General features: G+C 35.5%; 1 protein-coding gene across 1 annotated transcript; it reads left to right on the top strand.

Annotated features, from left to right (window-relative positions):
• The first annotated feature begins 18,287 nt into the window (after positions 1-18,287).
• On the top strand, positions 18,288-20,041 carry LOC149230204 (transcription factor bHLH118-like). Its single transcript, XM_089376011.1, has 3 exons — positions 18,288-18,658; positions 19,261-19,653; positions 19,750-20,041. Exons 1-3 carry the CDS (start codon positions 18,356-18,358, stop codon positions 19,819-19,821), a joined length of 768 nt encoding a protein of 255 aa, XP_089232137.1. The 5' UTR covers positions 18,288-18,355; the 3' UTR covers positions 19,822-20,041.
• Positions 20,042-21,870: the final 1,829 nt, after the last annotated feature.

The following is a 21,870-nucleotide window of genomic DNA, read 5'->3' as shown; positions in this document are numbered from 1 at the left end:
GTTCTCCATATCCTCTCAGTTTCCATTCATCCCTAGGGTTCAACTTTGTGCGCATTTTCAAACCATTCGAGGAAACTCCACTGAGATGAGATGTGTAGTGTGGGACCTCCACTGGTCAATTAAATTTTCTTCTGCTACTATGATATCAGCCATGTCCTTCCGACACTACATTTAGCTACTCCACCAGTGGCTCCACTGACTTTGGAAATGGGGCCAAACTTTCACCAATTTAACCCTACACCAACTTTAGTTGTGCAACCTTTGATCTTGGCAGCACTAAACTTTGACTGGAAATAAATTATGATCGAGGAGACTATTTGTGAAATTATATATAGCATTTGAAAACTCTTTTATATCTCTATCCATCTAAGTAGGTTCCAACTGCATTTGAGATGATCTGTTACACCAGAAGTGGCTCCAAAGTCTCTGCACCTTTACCATATTTATCAATACCTATGACATGCTTGTCAATCTTCCGGTGACACCAGTGATTGTGGCTACTCAAAGAGAACTCTTTTGACATCATCTAATGACAAAACCTTTTTGAATACTTATCCATCGTTATTCCAATGCTAATAACACCTTTGACATCAATATCAATGCTTGACATCAACGACACCTTTAACATCAATGATTGGCATCAATGAAAACTTGTTCTAACGAAATAAACATTGAATGGCCCATCTTATTAGTGAAAATGGGCATAAATTGAATCTAATCTATTAATCTTTAGTTTTAATAACTTTATCTACTTGTCATACCTCACCTTCAACCCTACTGTGTTCCTGCATGAACAATCAAGGAACTCCTTTTCTAACTCCCCAGTACTATCAAATCACATTTTCCATCACCCCCTACATTAACATTATGAATTGTAATGTGTCTCATTTAGATTACATTAACCTTATCTTAGGGAAACCCTACTAGATTACTCACCATGTTATTCAAGATTGGAAACATAATACATGTACCTTCAATATGCATGGAATCACATATTATCTTTTCTAAAGCTCTCCACCACCCCATCCACCATCTAATGCCTAAAAAGCAACTACTAGCCACCAATGGAGTCTTAGCCATTCTTTAATTTTATGGTTCATCCACTCAAATGTTATAATGAAGACAACCTACCAACACTTAATCTTCTATCCTTCTCAATTATTATCCCTACATGAATTCCTTTACCTATAGTGTTATCCAACACCTAAAGAGACACAAAAATGCACATAACCCCAACATTCCCTACACCTCTTTCTCTCCTAACTAGTGGTGAAAATATTGAATCCGATATAGATCATCATAAAGTACAAAACACAACATCCATATACCTAACACAATATTCTAGCCACTCAAATATTCCACTTTCCATATCTCTAAATATTTTTTCTCCAACACATTATCCTTCTATTAATGTGCTAGCTCTAGGCTAGCTCCACACAACAAAAGACTCACAACATGAGGAAACAAAATTTCACTCTCTTTAATTCCTATTATTTTAGATCTCCCTATACGAAGTTCTAAAGATTTTATTGGGTAAATTTATTCACCTCTACCTCTACTTTTGTGGCATCACCTAGATCTTGTCCCCTCTAATGAAAATTAACACCATTATTCAAGCAATTTATCATTAATAAGCCCCCATGGGAGCTGTTAGTTTCAGTCTTTCCAGCCTTCCTTCAGTGATCAAATATGCTCTTACAAAGTGATTTTGAAGTGTCAAGGTCAAATTTTGTCATTTCAAAGAATTTTCAAGCAAAATTTGGTCACTAGGCATTAGGTCTAGGGTTTGCTTTAACTCCTTCTAAAGTTGTCCAAATTCCAATCTATGTCACTATTCAGCTGAGTCTATCATCATTCATAGGGTTGTCATTATCATGTCAGTGTCTAATGAGTCATTTTACATCTTGTTCATGCTTCAGTTGTGCTTTGGCAAGTTCATTTCCCTCTCCTAGGGTTTTGAAGCCAATTTCTCTTGGACGGTCAAATCATCGGCAAAACTTGTATCCAGATGTTCATACACCTTCCCCTATCCTTAAAGTACCTTATCAAACACTTCCCATCCCTTAGATCCGCCAAATTCCTCATTTTTGCACAAACCCTAGTTTCTAGCTACAACCTGGCAATTTTCTAGGTTGGGCCTGTGTTTTGCCCTTTTGGACCCCTTCCCCTCGCTCAATCTCTGAGATTCCACTTTCCCCTGTTTCCTAACATCCCTCCCCACTCCCAAAAATTTCCTCAAGAATTTAGAAGCCCCCTATCCCCTTCATTTCGCTTCATTTCGACGAAATTCCTTGTTTCACACATCGGGACAAGTTTCACTCAAATGATGTTTCAGAGAAATCAAAGATGAATTTTGGAAAAATGAGAGAATTTTTTGTCCAGAACATGCCAAAGAAGAAAAACCTCCTTCACTTTTTGCACAGGTGTCATTGTTTGAGAGAAATGTCAAGAATACCGTTGCCTCAGGAGAATCAAAGACACCTCTGAAGTGACCTTGGGAAAATCAAGTTTTCTCCTAGCTTGGTTGGCCAAATGATTTTCTTGATGGGTAAAATGATAACTATACACAAGGAAATTTCCAACGAGCTATCATGAGCTCAATTTGGGGTTGAGGAAGGCATTCAAAATTTGACTGCAACAACACTCTTCTTTCAGGCAGCCTCATTTGGTACTTTTTGACCAGTCTTGGGAGATTTGATTTTTGACAGGTCAAATCAACTCCAAATTGAAAAATTCCAGTTGGGTTGGAAAGTAGACTCAAATACCTTTCCAACGAGCTATCTTGTGCCTGATTCCGACACCGGGAAGGCCTCCAAAAGCCTCATGAAAAAGCACGACCCGTTGGGTGGTGCGCGACCCGTCAGAGGGTTGTTTGCAGTGTAAAAATACAATGTGCACGACCCGTTGGGAGGGGCGCGACCCGTTGACCTGTCTCCCTGCAAATCACTTTAAATTTGCTTAAGTGCCCTCCAAATCATCAAATTTCTTGAGGAAGGGTCTCCCAACTTGGAAATGGTTGCTGGTCATGTTTATAAGACATCATGAATTTGTTTTGAAGATCAAATTGTGCAAGAAAAGAGACTCCATATGGCTGCAATGTTTGATTGTTAAAATGTGCTAGGGTTATTGTTGTTTCATATTTTTCCCTTGTAATTGTTTCCCTATTTCCCCTTTTCACTTCCCTTGTATTTTCATGCATTTTCCCCTGCTAAATTGTAAAATACATACAAACCCTATCCCTCTCCCTAAGCACTAAACACTCAAACCCTAATCCTACTTCTCCATATGCCCATGTAAACACATGAATTTGATGATGTATATACAGTAATTTTTGCAAATGTTTTCCCTATATTCCCTGTTATATACATGTATTCCCATTCTCCTTGTAAAATGTCCCTCCCCTAACATTCCCTTCATGTTCCTTGTCCCCTTGAAACAACAAAGAAATCAACATTTAAAGGCAGAAAACAGTAGTGCATTTGTCCTCTCAGCTCTTTAAAACAATGTCAGAAACCGAAACCTACGAGCAGAGTGATGACCAAGCATCAGTTTCCGCGATTGAGGTGCAGAGGAGGCCACATAGGGGTGGAAAAGGTGGCCATCACAGGAGAAAGGAGCCCACTTCTTTGACAAGTTTACAGGCTTGTCTCATGGCAGTTTCATGTTTTCAGTACATGTCTTGTTATGAGTTTTGTGAGAGGATCTCTCGGATTCAGCACCACCGAGAGCTGGCCCGCCTCTTTGTCTTGCACTTGCATGAAGGACATGTCAACCTTGCCGGGGTGGATTTCACTTTGACACCCGAGGTGATTGCATAGGCTACAGGGATCCAAATGTTGGGGAGATATGAGAAAGTCCTTGATGAGCTATGGAGGATTCGAGGAGACCGAATCTTGAACCGAAGGAGGCCCGGTGACCTATTGCTTGCGGAACGAGAGTCCATGCTCATCCGGGTCAATGCACACTTGGAGAGGCTGTTGGCTAAGGCCAACCAAGAGAAGAAGCTGCTGAGAAACATGAAAAATCACTATTGGGCAAGGATGCATGTCTGCAAGGCTAAAATGAAAGTTTTTCAAAGGAGGTTGATCGAGGCACTAAAACGGAGAAAAAGGCCAAATCCACTCCGTATCTTGGCTGAGGCATCCCTCAAAGATCATGGCACTCACTAGCATCATCTACAGCACAAATCCCAAAAATTTTGGAGAATTTTGGGTAATTTTGGTAATTTTGGGAAATTTACAGGTTTTGGCTTCTCAACGGGTCTCACCCCCGGTGAGACCCTTTGTCATCGTAGCTCCGTTTTGCGAAAACTCAGCGTTTCTAGATTTTTCATGCAAAGTTACACATGCCTATGGATGGACTTGAGTTTTTATGGAGTTTTGGGCCTCCAAAAGGTCAAAATACAGGCAAAATTTGACTTTCTGCCCCTTTTTTGAGTTGCAGAAGCAGTCTTGGGAGAATTGACTTTTGACTGGGCAAATGACCTCCAAATCTAAAAATTCTGGTTGGGTTGGAAAGTAGACTCAGAGACCTTTCCAACGAGCTATCCTGCACCTCATTCTGACACCGGGAAGGCCTCCAAACAGGGCTCCAAAGTGCGCGACCCGTTGAGGGAACTTTGCCAGATTTGACCAGTTCAGCCCAGAAAACGCAGTTTAGCTCCAGTTTGACTTTCTGAGGTGGATGGTGATCCTCTTGACTGTACTTGTGGCACTTTTTGGATACTTTTACTCTTGTTTAACTCTTCTAGAAGATTCTTGCATGTAAAGGGTAAAAATTGAATGTATTAACTGGTTTCCAAGTTTATAGAGGCAAGTTGTTTTGACTGCCTATTTTGTAGTGCTTAGTTTAGAAGTGGTTCAAACAGCTCCTAGGATAGTGAGCTCGACCCATGGAGGCAGGGAAAGAGGTTAGATCATCTATATTATGTACTTTCTTGCTCATTTTCATGGTTGGAAGGTTGGACTCTTGAGGGAGAAGCTATCATTGTATATTCTCACTGTATCTCTGCAATTTTTGGCTAAGGAAGACCAGGGTTTTGCAGTCATCTTTGGGATTCTTGTGGACTCATGTGTTGATGGTGTGTTACTTCATGTTCTTGTAAGCTTTGTTATGTGATTAATTTCCTTTCTTTACTGCTGCACATTAAACAAATGAAGTGTTAAAGTATGAATTCATGCTAGCCATGCTCTGCTTTTAAATTTGTTTAATTTCCATGTTTTCTACTATCTAAAGGGAATTCAAAGTCATTGTTTGCTCTCTTTAGCTCCTCATCTTTCATTCCTGATCATCCATCTCAAGTTAAGGCATCAATACTGTTTCCTACCTCGCCCCAAGGAACCCCCTGCAGAAACTGTGTCCAATCCCCGCACCCAAAATTGCAATTCCTCAATTTGCCACCAGAAAACCCAAAAAACCCCAAATCAACATTTTTAATCAGTTTACTAGCCTAATATCAATGTTACCTTGTTGGTCATCTCACCCCATTGAAGATCTACCGAGATTGACCGGAGAGAGCCTTCTCCTGCCTCGTAGGGCTAGCTACGAGGCTGAATGGTTTGATGTAGCCTTGAAGTTTACCTTTCTCAGCCTGAGGTGAAATTTCAAGCTCTAACAGGAGCAATAATTAGGATTAATATTTATCTTCAATGGCATCAAATGTCCACAATATTTCATGGATACAATTCATCCACCATAAGTTTAACATTCACCCTCCTACACACACTTCATTTTCTAATAGTTTCTCATTACTCTCAACATGGATTTATATTTCACTATTTATTTTCTAAGGAGAATACATGGCATCTTGCACTAATAACTCACCACGTATATCTTGGAGTAACTAATAGAACCATCCTCAATGTTTCATGTCCATATTTATAATATACAAGATCAAATATACTCAACACTCATCACTAGTGCACACAAGTGTTGGTGATTCCTTCCTCGCGGTCCATCCAACTGTTAATGACACTTATGATGGCTTTTAGCCAAGTTCTCATGTTGCACTAGCTTATCTTGCAACTATCTCTCCTACCATGGACCTTGGAAGCTATTCATTAGATTATTTTAGCATTATGGGCCCCATCCTTCATGATGATGTAAGTGACTTTGTTTTCATGCATCACAATACTTATGAATGTATAGTATTGTGTCCTTGGACGTGAATTAGTATTATCCTTCTATCTTCCACTAAACTCAAATTTTAACACGCCTACAATAGTCATGCATACTTCATATTTGAGAGTGTTCTAAGTTTTCTAGGGATGAAGATTCGTCTACTAAGTAACATTGGAGCATGATGCAATTCCTTGCAATTTAATTTTAACACTACATCAACCTCTCTTAATATCCTCCATCTTAGTTTATTTTGTCTCATGGTAATATGTACAACTATGTTTCATTCATGTCCATAATACAGTTAGTGGATTATTAAACATTATTATTTTTTTAAAGTATTTCCATTTCGCTGACACTACTTTCGTCTTAAAGTAGATCAATTTGTTCAACAAATTTTTTTTTTTCAAACACAAACATAAGACCAAAAAACACATTCACTATTATCTTTAAAGCCTTTCCAATAATTTGACAATAAAAATGACAAGCACCTTCCTAAACCAAAAAGTTACTAAAGACATTCTCCGAGAGAAATAATATTAACTTGAAAGACATGTCCTTTGAAAGAAGTGCTTAACCTTGTAACACAAAATAACCTTTATATTGTGAATATTAATGATGTTCTATTCTTTAGTTGTAAATTAATATTGTATAATATGATATCAATTACATAGATTTAATGTTCATTATAATAATTATGAATATATGTTAGCTTGTATCTTTGCATTTCTACATGATTCACTCACTAGTTTGCAACCTAGTGCACCTTTTTGCTAATATTGAAATGTGTAAATAAATTTAAAACAGAATTTGAGTGCATAATATTTTCTAAACAAATTAGAATATTCGTGCTTGCACTACTTTAAAGTTGGTCAAAATATGATTATTATGATTTATATTGAAAAGTAAAAAATATTTCCGTAAAAATTACATTATCAGAATTTTGTTTTCCTTGTAAGTAAAGAGTGTAGCCAAATAAAAATTAATTATGGGTTCATAATATGGTTCATAATATAAACATGAAAGAAACAAAAGAGATATATTTCAATATGGTTATAAAGTATTTTATAAGATTAAGCCGCAATGATTTAAGTGGTGAGGAGGTAGGTGCATTAACTCAAATGGGGAGGGGATTCTTTCCGAATCTTTTCCTCTTCAAATTCCAAATGAAATTTGAAATCTTTTTCCATAAATAAAGTTAAACTAGTAAAGACCATTTAATAATAACTCAAATTTAGATTTATTAGATATTATAATTTATATTTCAATAAATATATATATATATATATATATATATTTTTAATATTTTTAATTTATTAATAATTTAATTAGTGATCATTTTGATAAAAGTGTTATATTTTTTAATTTCAAATACAAACATTCTCATAAATCAACTAATAAAAAAACCTAATTATTTTTAGTACATAATAAATCTAAAATTAAAATAAATTGAGTTTAATTTAATTTAATTTTTATAAATATTATAAATTTTAAATTTAACTTTGTTAAAACACTTATGATGTTGATTAACTCCTTCATTGTTCTTAAAAAAATCTTGGTTCGCTACTTGGTCGAGCTGTGAGCCTTTTCATGATGAGAAATAATTTCAGGACTTGAAATATTCTGCAAAAAAAAATTGTGAGGTACAGAGTCCTTAAAATTATCTTATTACAACTACTTGATTTGCCGCATTAGTCAAACTAATTTGAAGGTCATCAATTACCAATGAGCTAATAATGGGGTGGCATGGATTTGGTTAGAAATAGTAAATACTCTCGATGTAGATTTAAAAAGATCCAAGTCGAGTGATAGGTTTGAGTTAAGTTGATTGCAGTAGAGTTTGTATGAAGTAGTTAGTCGTAGAGAAGTCAAATTAGTTAGAGATTGCATGATTCTATATTTAGTAAGTGAGTTAGTTGGAGAGAAGTCAATTTAGTTAGAGATTGCATGATTTCATATTTAGTAAGTGAGTCAGTTGTAGAGAAGTCAAGTTAGTTAGAGATCGCATGATTCCATATTTAGTAAGTGTGTTAGTTGGAGAGAAGTAAAATTAGTTAGAGATCACATGATTCCATATTTAGTAAGTGAGTTAGTTGGAGAGAAGTCTAGTAGTGAGTTAGCCGGAGAGAAGTCATGTCTAGTTAGAGATTGCATGATTCCATATTTAGTAAGTGTGGTGTTTATACATCTGTGGTTGCATCATTGTGAAAGTCATTCAGCAAGAAGAGAATAAATCCATAGTTATGTATGAGAGAATCAAGTTTATGATTAATAGAGTAACTGAGTAGTATTCAATATCTTCCAACTCAATATAAGAGCTACTAAATTCACCACTAGTGTCTATTTCACTCACAATATGTTCAATATCTTGTTCCCTTGTTGACTCTAGGGATTATTCTGTTGACACATGAGATGCCCTATCTACCTCTCTGCCAAAGGTGGACCCATTGACATCTTAAAATATGTCTAGATCTGTAATTTCTATCAAATTAGTTCATTTTTTACTACTACTAGATAAGTAATTATCTCTTTCATCAGAACTTGCAATTGGTAAATGAGAAGATAAATGGCCTATTGTTCTACAATAACAACAACAAAAAAGACTTACTTGTAGATTGAATCTCCTCTAAAACCTCTAAGTGTTGATCAATATGATGCCCATTGTCTGCTCCATTCTTTAGGTAAATCCTCTTGAAATCATCAATAGCTAGAGTGTCTTTCTCATAAATGGTCTACAATTTACCCTATATCTCTTTGGTAGTCTCACAACAAATTTCTTTCTTAATATCTAACCTAGATAATTCTTTCATGATTGCCTTGGATTTTTCATTAAACTCATTATCTACTAATCCATTCTCCATAGATATCCATACATCCAAATCAAGATCTTGCAACTTGATCCTTATTCTTACCTTCCAAGTTGTGTAATTTGACCCATTCAAAAATGGAACTTCATCTTAGATAATCCAATCTTGATTCTCCATGTTCCCTAATCTTCCTTCTACTTGTTAAATTGATATTCAAGGAACCTGGTGCTCTAATTCCAATTGTTAGACCTAATGGAAACTAGGAAACCATTGTGGGGGAGGGGGCGTTGAATCAGTATTGTGACCAAATTATACAACTTTTAACAATTTACACTTTTCAATCACTTTAGAAACCAGTCATGCAATCATCATCATAACTCAATCATGTAAAACATAACATCATAATCATTTCCATACACATGTGAAACATATATAAGACATAAATCTTCTTTATATTACTTTGGTAAACACAAGCTACAAATTTCTATTATATCATTGTTGCACAAGCTTCCACTTGCAATTTTATCAGCTGCTACTAAAAGAAACTTCTATCCATGCTTGTTTATCATCTACCATTGAAAGGGATTGCTTCCCCTGCTTATTTATCATTTTTCACTGAAGTGACTATTTCCCCTGTTCATTTATCAGTTTTCACTAAAAGGGACTACTTCCCCTAATCTGAAAGCTACCACTTCCTTAACCTCCCTTAATCAACTTTCATCCATTTTCAAACTCAAACTTGGAATGCCACTTCCCTCAATAAAGAAATAAATTTCTCACCTCAACCACTCACCACAAACACCATAAAATCACCTACAACAACCTTTGATCATTGAGCAAACCACCATACACACTAAAAGGATCAATCATTAGCAATTATTAATTTTCACCATAAAAGCATCTTTGTTGAATACACCAAAACACCATTCACCAACTCTTTCTCTGCCTTCTCAAACACTTTTCAAATACCAAAATTTGTCCCTAATTCACCTCTAATGCATATAACATTATGCATCTTGTTGCATGAACAACCTCCATCTTGGTTGTTTGATTCTTCTTATAAAGGATTTTGGACTGATATTTTTGAATTAAAACTTTAGTTATCCTTAGATTTCATCATGCATAAATCTATATTTTATTTTTTATTTTTTCCTTATTTTATAAAGCCTTCTTAATGTGGTCGTGAACTCTTCAATCTCTACTATGTTATCTCTTTGAGAAAAACTAAGTTAAAATGTTTTTTCGCCATTCTAGTAAGTTACAAAATTTAGCAAAGTTTTTTTTTTTTTTTTTTTAAATATGGTACATCACCAAATTTAGCCAATCTACTTAAATTTTCCTTTAATGTGTCCATGTTGCTATACTTGCCACCAAGTCATTCACGCATTCTTTATAATCTTAATTCCTTTGTTGTATATGTCATAAATGAAAAATTTAAGTGTTGTCAACCTGTTCATGCTAAATCTTAACTATAAGCTCCAAAGCCTTCAAAGTTGCTAACTCATTCATAAGCCCGAAGGCCTTAACCAATAAAATATAAATGTATTCCTCTGTTGGACCCATCATGCTTTGTTTTAGCCCCAAAGGGCTCTAATCAAGACTGTAGATCTACTTAGGGTCCGAGAATTTTACATATAAAAATGTCGAATACAGCCTCTTGCAGGCACGACTTTATTCCAAGCCTCAAGGGATTAGCCACTTTTGTGAAACCTTTTGCGCACTTGGTCACAATGATTCATAGAATAACGTCCTTGTCGCAAGCCTTGGCCCCTGGCTTTTTTCCTAGTGAAACTTTATAAACACCTCTCGGGTCACCCTTCTAGGATTACATGTCATGTGCATCCACTACATCCTCATTTTCCTTTACCATTGGTCATTTCCTGCCATTGTGTTTATTTTCGTGTCTCGGATCCTTATCAGCCCAAATCTTCCTCCCATGTGCCCCTTTTATTTCCTTTCCGGGCGATGCATCTAGGATGACATTTTCCGGGCACATTCCTTATTGTTTCTTGACTCCAAATGTATATAATGCTATAGTTCCCCATAGTTGAGTCATCCCGGATCTATCTCCCGTGTGCCCTTTTTATTTCCTTCTGAGATAGTGCCTCCGACATGATGTGTCCCATGAGGAACCATTATTGCACTCATGGGCGAATCACATACTCATAGGGGTAAGATGTTACACCACTTATTCTTACACCATGTCTCAGTGTTGAAACATCCTAGATGCCTTAAATCTTGTGCACCATTTAAGCCTTTTGGGGAAACCCCTTTATGATGAGATGTCCCATTGGAAACCACTACTGATACACATACCAATAATATACTTTCCAGGGTGAGTTGTCATTCCATGTTGTCTTCCACCTTATCCCATAGCCTTTCAGCCCAGATCTATTTGGATGCGCTCATTCTGAAACATCTAGTCTCCCTGGTCCATATGATGTGTCCGATATGACATCATGCTTGTGTAATAAATGTCATGTGGTTCCTCTTGAGTCATGACACACGTCACCAGAACCTGGCCCACTTAGCCACCTGAAAGTTTCGAAAACAAATGTCACTTGTTCCTTGTGCTGACATCATGTTGATGACATTATGAGCCAATAAAAAGTTTCCATGTGTCTGCCAGTATGGAGATAGAAAGGGGTCATACGTGATGGTTTTTCTATGTCAACTACCATGTCTTCCTGGAGTCAAGTCATCCTAGCTATACTCCATTGCGCCTCTTCTTGGTTCTTGGTTCTTCCAGGAAAGGGTCATCTAGGATTACGTGTTACATATGGCATGCTACAAAACCTTTGTGCCAATCCCTGCCTTTTCCACCTTTTCCACACTTTCTTAGCACTTATTCATCCCAAGTGTTCTCAATTATGCTTGCCTTTGGCTCTTCTGGGGATGGCCTCCTGAGATGAGATGTCATGTGGGGACCTACGGCTTTGAACTCTGCCAATCAATGAATTTGTCACATGTTGACGTCCTCCCAGGCTTTCGTTATCCCGGAGGTTCTCTATTATGCAAAACATCAAACCATCTGAGAAAACTCTGCCAAGATTACGTGTTATGGGATCAACCATTGGTCAATTAGAACTCGTTCCATAGTTGCGTTAAGTTCTCCACATCCTCTCGGCATCTAGTCATCTTGGGTGTTTAAATTTGTGTGCATTTTCAAACCATCCGAGGAAACTCCATCGAGATGATATGTGTAGTATAGGACCTTCATTGATCAATTAAATTTTCTTATGTTGCTATGCTATCAGCCACGTCCTCTCGGCATTGCAGTTAGCTACCCCACCAGTGACTCCGTTAAGTTTGGAAAAGGGCCAAACTTGCACCAATTTAACCCTACACCAACTTTAGTTGTGAAACCTTTGATGTTGGGTACTAAACTTTGACCAGAAATAAATTGCGTTCCTCGAGACCATTTACAGAATTATATATACTATTTTAAAGCTCTTTTAGAGCTCGATCCAGCTAAGTAGGTTCCAACTACATTTGAGATGATCTATTACACCAAAAGTGGCTCCAAAGTCTCTGGACATTTGCCATCCTTATCAATACCTTTGACATGATGGTCAATCTTCATGTGACACCAACGATTGTGGCTACTCAAAGAGAAATCTTTTAACGTAATCTAATGACAACGCCTTTTTCAATACTCATCTTCCATTCTTCCAATTCCAAGAACACCTTTGACATCAATAGAAATGCTTGACACCAATAACACCTTTGACATCAATGACAACTTATTCTAACAAAATAAACATTGAGTGGCCCATCTTATTATTGAAAATGGGCATAAATCCAATCTAATCTATTAATCATTAGTTTTAATAGCTTTATCAACTTGTCATACCTCACCTTCAGCCCTATCGCATTCCTACACAAACAATCAAGGAACTCCTCTTCTAACTCCCTAGTACTATCAATTCAAATTTTCTTATGCTGCTATGCTATCAGCCACATCCTCTCGGCACTGCAGTTAGCTACCCCACCAGTGACTCCGTTAAGTTTGGAAAAGGGCCAAACTTGCACCAATTTAACCCTACACCAACTTTAGTTGTGAAACCTTTGATGTTGGGTACTAAACTTTGACTGGAAATAAATTGTGGTCCTCGATACCATTTACAGAATTATATATACTATTTTAAAGCTCTTTTAGAGCTCAATCCAGCTAAGTAGGTTCCAACTGTATTTGAGATGATCTGTTACACCAGAAGTGGCTCCAAAGTCTCTGCACATTTGCCATCCTTATCAATACCTTTGACATGATGGTCAATCTTCATGTGACACCAATGATTGTCGCTACTCAAAGAGAACTATTTTAACGTCATCTAATGACAACGCCTTTTTCAATACTCATCTTCCATTCTTCCAATTCCAAGAACACCTTTGACATCAATAGAAATGCTTGACATCAATAACACCTTTGACATCAATCCTTGACATCAATGACAACTTATTCTAACAAAATAAACATTGAGTGGCCCATCTTAGTAGTGAAAATGGACATAAATCCAATCTAATCTATTAATCATTAGTTTTAATAGCTTTATCAACTTGTCATACCTCACCTTCAGCCCTATCGCATTCCTACACAAACAATCAAGGAACTCCTCTTCTAACTCCCTAGTACTATCAATTCACATTTTCCAACACCCCTTACATTAATATTATGATATGTAATGTGTCTCATTTAGATTACACTAACCTTATCTTAGGGAAACCCTACTAGATTACTCACCATGTTACTCAAGATTGGAAACATAATACATGTACCTTAGATATGCGTGGAATCACATATTACCTTTTCTAAAGCTCTCCACCACCACATCCACCATCTAATGCCTAAAAAACAAATATTGGCCACCAATGGAGTCTTATCCTTTCTTTAATTTTATGGTTCATCCACTCAAAGTTATAATGAAGACAACCTACCCACATTTAATCTTTTATCTTTCTCAATTATTATCCCTACATGAGCTCCTTTACCTATAGAGTTATCCAACACCTAAAGTGACACAAAAATGCACATAACCCCAACATTCCCTACAGCTCTTTCTCTCCTAACTAGCAGTGAAAATATTGAATCTCATATAGATCATCATCAAGTACAAAACACAACATCCATATGTCTGACACAATACTCTAACCACTCAAATATTCCACTTTCCATCTCTCTAAATATTTGTTCTCCAACACATTCTCCTTCTATTAATGTGCTAGCCCTTGGCTAGCTCCACACAACAAAAGACTCAGAACATAAGGAAGACAAAATTTCACTCTCTTTAATTCATTTTATTTTTGATCTCCCTCAACTAAGTTCTAAAGTTTTTATTTAGTAACTATATTCACCTCTACCTCTACTTTTGTGGCATCACTTAGATCTTGTCCCCTCTAATGGAAATTAACACCATTATTCAAGCAATTTCTCATTAATAAGCCCCCATGGGAGGAATAATTAGGGTTAATATTTATCTTCAGTGGCATCAAATGTCTAGAATATCTCATGGATACAATGCATCTATTATAGGTCTAACATCTGCCCTCCTACACACACTTCATTTTCTAATAGTTTCTCATTACTATCAACATGGAGATTTATATTTCACACAACAATATTTTACTATTTATTTTCTAGGGAGAAGACATGGTATCTTGCACTAACAACTCACCACATACATCTTGGAGTAACTAATAGAACCATACACAATGTTTCATGTCCTTATTTATAATAGACAATATCACATATACTCAACACTCATTACTAGTTCACACAAGTATTGGTGATTCCTTCCTCACGGTCCATCCAACTGTTAATGACACTTATGATGAATTTTTAGCCAAGTTCCCATGTAGCATTAGCTTATCTTGCAACTATCTCTCCTACCATGGACCTTGGAAGCTATTCATTAGATTCTTTTAGCATTATGGGCCTTGTCCTTCATAATGATGTCAGTGACTTTGTTTTCATGTGTCACGATGCCTATATATGTATAGTATTGTGTCCTTGGATGTGAATTAGTATTATCCTTCTATATTCCATTAAACTCAAATTTTAACACGCCTACAATAGTCATGCGAAATGACCTTTATGTTCATATGCATACTTCATATTTGAGAGTGCTCTAAGTTTTCTAGGGATGAAAATTTGTCTTTTTAGTAACATTGGAGCATGATGCAACTCCTTGCAATTTCATTTTAACACTACATCAACCTCTCTTAATATCCTCCACCCTAGTTTGTTTTTTTGTCTCATGGTAATATGTACAACTATGTTTCATTCATGTCTATGATGCAGTTAGTAGATTATTAAGCATCATTATTTTTTGAAAGCATTTCCATTGCACCCACACTACTTTTCATCTTAAAAGAGATCAATTTCTTAAAAAAAAACATTATTTTTACTCTTTTCTCTGAACATAAACATAAAACAGAAAACAAATTCACTCTTATCTTTAAAGCCTTTCCAATAATTTAATAATAAAAGTGACAAACCCCTTCCTAAACCAAGAGGTTATGGGTGCCATTGTCCCATTAAAACTAAAAGGAAGGATATTAACTTGAAAAACATGTCTTTTGAAAAAAGTACTCAACGTTTTTACACAAAATATCAATTATATAGATTTAATGTTCAATACAATAAAATATTGAATGTTCAATATAATAATTATGAATATTTGTTAGGTCGGATCTTTACATTCTACATGATTCACTCACTAATTTGCAACCGATTGCACCTTTTTGCCAATATTGAAATGGGTAAATAAATTTAAAATAGAGTTTGAGTGCATAATATTATCTAAACAAATTAGAATATTCGTGCTTGCAATACTTTAAAGATAGTCGCGATATGATTATTATGATTTATATCGAAAAGTAAAAAATCTTTCCGTAAAAATTACATTATAAGAATATTTTGTTCTCATTGTAAGTAAAGAGTGTAGCCAAATAAAAATTAATTATACTATCATTTAAGATGGGTTCGTAATATAAAACTGAAAGAAACAAAAAAAAATACATTTCAATATGCTTATAAAGTATTTTATAAGATTAAGCCACAATGATATTAGTGGTGAGGGATTCTTTCTGAATCTTTTCTTCTGTTCAAATTCCAAATGAAATTTGAAATTTTTTTCCATATAATTAAAGTTAAACTAATAAAGACAATCTAATAATAACTCAAATAAAATTAAATTAGTAAAAAACATTTAATAATAACTCAAATCTAAATTTATTAGATATTATAATTTATATTTCATAATATATATAATAAATTAAATATATATATATATATATTAATTTTTTTTAATTTACTAATAATTTAATTAGTGATTACTTTGATAATAAAATATCAAATACAAACATTCTCATAAATCAACTAACAAAAAAAACCTATTTTTCTAATACATAACAAATCTAAAATTAAAACAGATTAACTTTAATTTTACTTAATTTTCATAAATATTATAAATTTTAAATTTAACTTAATAATTTTATTTTATTTAATTTTCATAAATATTAAATAAATACTATAAATTTTAAATTTAACTTAGTTAAAACACTTACGATGTTGATTAACTCTTCCTCGCCCTGAAAGAAATCCAGGTCCGCTACTTGGCTGAACTGTGAGCCTTTTCATGATGAGAAATAATTTCCCGACTTGGAATATTCTGAAAAAATTTAGAGAGGCACAAAGTCTTTAAAATTATTATATTACAACTACTTGATTTGCCACATTAGTCAAACTGATTTGAATGTCATCAACAACCAATGAGTTGAGTTAATAATGGGGTGGCATAGACTTAGTTCCAGGCCCATTTTATTAGCCATAGCCTATTCTAGTTTTGAAGTCCGTTGTTCTAGAGGCATAGCCTATTGAATATCCAATTATTCCAGAAGCAAATATAGATTTGAGCCCCAGTAGCTAGGGTAGATTCAGAGGCTGATGAAAAACTGGTGGTTGACCTTGAACTGGTCTCAGCGTACCTTCGTTCAGTTAGAAATAGTAAATATCCCTCTATGTAGATTTAGAAAGATCCAAGTCGAGTCTAGGTTTGAGTTAAGTTGATTGTAGTCAAGTTTGTATGAAGTAGTTAGTTTTAGAGAAGTCAAATTAGTTAGAGATTGTATGATTTTATATTTAGTAAGTGAGTTAGTTGGAGAGAAGTCAAGTTAGCTAGAGATTACATGATTTCATATTTAGTACATGAGTTAGCTGGAGAGAAGTTAAGTTAGTTAGAGATCGCATGATTCCATATTTAGTAAGTGTGTTAGTTGGAGAGAAGTCAAATTAGTTAGAGATCGCATGATTCTATATTTAGTAAATGAGTTAGCTGGAGAGAAGTCTAGTAGTGAGTTAGCTGGAGTGAAGTCATGTCTAGTTAGAAATTGCATGATTCTATATTTAGTAAGTGTGGTGTTTATATATCTGTGGTTGGATCATTGTGAAAGTCATTAAACAAGAAGAGAATAGAGCCATAGTTATGTATGAAAGAATCAGATTTATGATTGATAGAGTAACTGAGTAGTAGCTCTCTTGATTTTGGTGTAAAAAAAATTTAATGGAGAGAAACCTCATGCAATAAAGAAAGAAATCAGAGAGCTTACTTTCTGATCCATAGTTGTTGTCTCTCATTATGGGCCATCCTTAAGTCGATTGTGGATTCCCGGAATATTTTGGGTGTGGTCAATTTTTTAACCGTGCCCAAGTCCGTCGAATCCAAGAATATTTCGAGAATCTACAATCGACTTAAGCTTACTGCTTATTATCATTCACCTCGCTTCTTTCCTTATTGTATGAGGCTTCTCTCCAGACTTATGTGCATGGAATCGATTGCATACGTGGATGGGCTGAACAAATGCCTTTCAGAATCAAATCAGGTCGACGATATGGGTAAAATATAGAACGTTTGAACCGGGCATCTTTCTACGTATAACATGTGCCCTGAAGAAATTTAGAGGAAAGGAATGAGTCGTCGCTGCATTTGTCGTTGATTCGGTAGGATGCTTTCTGTGTCCCCGTCTTTTCAAAATAAATATATTGTGATGTCTGCCCCCACATCAATTTTTATATTACTTTGCATATTCAGAATTGCTGTATCCGTGTGAGTTGCCAGCAATTTTAGATACCATTCAATGCCTGGAGGATCTGCTCTTCCGATCTTTGCCAGCCTTTTCATTCGTTTGCGGGAAGGGATCACCAATCAGATAAGAGACAGGCGCAACTTATTTCTTCACGTGGAATGGCGATATTCAGTTGTTGATGAGAATTTGATTCCGGATCTTTTTCTTAGCTGGAATATCTCCACGGATCGATTACTAATCTGGTTCCAGACCATCACCGACCCTCTCGCTGGTAGGTAAATCGTTGAAAAGTTTGCTAATACTCAACACTATCTTAGGGTTTATACTTTGTGACATTCTGTGTTGTCATGATCCGCAATTTCCCCTCAAAGATGAACCCTCCCTCTGGGTTGCACTCAACCTCTCCAGCTCAAACCCTAGAACCCCAGGATTTCGTTGAAAGAAACCCTGCAACCCCAACTGGCCTTCACAACCTGTTGAGTCATCCTTGCACCTCCAGTCTTCCAGGTCATAGTCAGTCTAGGAATAGATTAACAGGCGCCGTACCATCTGGGCGAAGAAATGCCAAAATGATTGAAAGACAGAGGCGCAGAGAGATGAAGACGCTCTATTCAGAACTGAGATCTTTGCTTCCAGATGAAAATCTCCGGGTATTGATTTCTTTTATGGTGTCTAGGGTTTTTGGCATTATTGGCATGAGAGATATCAACCGTACTTTGTATTTTTGAATCCATTTCAATTTAGATATTTGAGTAAATGTTTAGAATTAACAAGTGTGATTTATTGTTGGGATAAAAATGATAAGCCATTCTTGTTAGCTCTAAATATATAGAATCAGTTTAAAACTATTTATATCATAAAAATTTAAATTCAGAAATACTATGTGTAATACGAAATTGGATCTATTTATATCATAAAAATTTAAATTCAGAAATACTGTGTAGGATAAGTGTTTTGTGGGGTTTAAATTCAGAAATACTGTGTAGGATAAGTGTTTTGTGGGGAAAAAAGTTCAGTGTCAGACTAAGTGGAAGTATTTGAATAAATGTTTGAAATCAACCAGTGGAAATATTTGAATAAATGTTTGGAATCAACCAATGTGATTTATTGTTATTGTTATCATAAAAATGATAAGCGATTCTTGTTAACTGCAAATATATAATCATTTTAAAACTATCCGCATCACAAAAACCTGAACTCAGAAATACTCTATTATTTATATTTAATGGAAATTGGATCACGTGCTATGCAGGGCAAACGTTCAGTATCAGACCAAGTGGAGGCAGCCGTTAATTACATTCTTTATTTACAACAAAAAATCGAAGATCTTTCGACAGAAAGAGATAAAATGAAGACCATAGCCAACTCGAAGAGAAATGCAAGTGATTCCTTGGATGATCAGCAATTCTCATGTAAGCAGAAAATTAGTAAATCTCAGCTGTTCCGACAATCAGATGGGGATCAATTCCCTTCTGTGGAAGTAAAGTCCATGGGTCTAGGTATTCAGGTCTCCACAAAAACCTTCGAACATCAGATTGTGTACTCTGATCTTCTACAGGCATTGGAGGAAGCTGGGCTTCAAGTTTTGAGCGCTGTGCGCTTTGCTATGGACAATAATAAAGTCTTTCATACAATACATACCAAGGTAATATTCTCCTAAGTTGCAGCAGTATTATTCCCTGTATTCTGCTCTACCAGAATCTGAACGATATATATCTTTTGATGTTTGTTTACGCTGCAGGTAGATGATCATAACGCTTTGAACATCGAAACCCTCAATGAGAAAGTTTGGTATTTCATAATGAATGGCTAGAGTGAGGATCTGTAGATTGTTGGGATTAATCTTTTCTTCAACATAAAATCAAATGTTTGAAGGTTTGGCTATCTTATGCTGTGCACCTATTATATGCTTACCTCCTACTTACTTGCTTCCACTATATTTTACATGTGGTTGGATTCTAAGATTAAGAGCAAACTGATATCGATATATGATGCAGCTCAACAAAAACTGAACTTAAGTTATTCCTAAATGGTTTCTTATTTATAAAAGATATTTTTATTTGTTGATTGAGTTAAGAAGCTTTTATTTTGGAATTGGTTTTCCAAAATTTTAATGTATGATTCATAATAGTACTTATCAATATTTACTAATCATTTAATTTATATGACTATGCTAATATATTCATTTGTTAGAATAATCAATAGTTTAAAAAACTACTAAACTACTACTTTTAATATGGTTAGACTCTTTTATAATTAAGAACCCACTAATCTTATTATTAATAATATGTTTATATTTTTTTTATATTTCATTAGTTAGTTTTAAACCTACTTTATCTCCCAATTGAAGGTGCCAAACCAAGGATTTGAGAGGGGGGTGTGGGGAAGTGAATTTATGAAAGGGAGTCATTAAGGCATTATGTCGGTGGTGTTTGGTATTATGGAGCTCACGAAGTGGGTTTTCTTTGTAGGAGCTCCATTGCTCCATCCTTTGGTTAATCCTACAAACAAAATGCAAGGTGACGAGAAGGCAAGGGTGTATCATGATGCAAGGTGGTGGATGTCTATGTTTGCTCACACTGTGGGTTTAAAAGGAGGTTGTGTTGACTAATTTCCTTGGTATGGACTACTACATGATGTTCTCCTTCCATTTTTACTCACATTTAATGTATTCCTAACTTGGTTTAGTTGTTCAATACTTAGCTATTTCTATTTAGTAAGATTTTTCTGCAATTTAGTCATTTATTATGGAATTTTACATGTGAATCAACTCGCTATGTCCCTCATATTTTGTTTAGCCTCTTGTTCTGGGTTGCGAAAAGAGTTTGTCTAGTTTCTCTATGTTCTTGGGCATGTGGTTGTCTTCATGTCAGTTTGGTTTGGAGATCAATGGGTTCTTTTCACCACCTCTCAATCTCAATCCTCAAGAGGACTTGTGTTATTTATGAGCATTGACAATTGGAATTTTGTTTGGGTATATCCTTACTCAACATTTGGGCACTTTGTTGGCTTAGGTGTGGTTTCTCTGGAAACTTGGGAGGAGTTTTTGGTTTTATTGGTTCAATTGGCACAAGGTTCTTGGTGGTATTTCTATTTCTTATATGTGGATACTCTATTGGAGTGTGGATTTTTCTTTCCTAGCAATTTAGCCTAGCAATTTATTATGTGGCTTCTCGACACTTGGTTGGCCTAGGGGTGGTTCTATTGTTGAATTCTAGTCCTCAATTTCAATAAGGGGAAGTCACATGTTCAGTACAAAGGCCCACAAGAGTTGGGTGAATTTAGTTCTCTATAGTATCAAGACTCCTTGTGATGGCCTTCTCCTCAACAAGAGCTCTAGTTTCTTTGGTAGGCTCGAAGTAGCTTTAGGATTTTTTGGCTCAATTGGCATAAGGGTCTTGGTGGAATTCTTTTTTCTAATATGTGGGTTCTTTGTTAGGGCATGAATTTGGCTCTTCTAGTAATTGAGTTAATTAGTTTACTATGTGGCTTCCCTCTCATTATGGCTTGACGAAGAGCTCTCTCGAGCAATAGGGGAACAAAGAGAGGTTGATATACTTTGTAGCCCTGAGCCTAGGTGGTGGCTCGACGATCCATAGAAAGATTCAATGACACTACAACAGTGGACATTCAAAGCATTATAGCTAATATAGAGAATGAAGAGTCTTTTAATTATGCAAACAATAGAAATATATATTGGCACATCAAAACTCTCTTAAGATAGGTTGTTGTGGAACTCCTATTATGTATTGATGAAGTTCTACAAAAGGTGCAAAAAGTGGAAAACAAAATCTCAACTCCGATTAAAAAGATAGTCGGTCTCCTTATCACTCCACCAAAAGCAAATGTTGATCTGTCTCCT

The sequence above is a fragment of the Pinus tabuliformis genome, chromosome J (genome assembly GCF_031772625.1).
Source record: "Pinus tabuliformis cultivar Carrire ecotype Pingquan chromosome J, CPIR1, whole genome shotgun sequence".
Classification (NCBI taxonomy): Eukaryota; Viridiplantae; Streptophyta; class Pinopsida; order Pinales; family Pinaceae; genus Pinus; species Pinus tabuliformis.
Note: the sequence above shows the minus strand (reverse complement) of the source record. Positions and strands in the feature narration are given on the sequence as shown.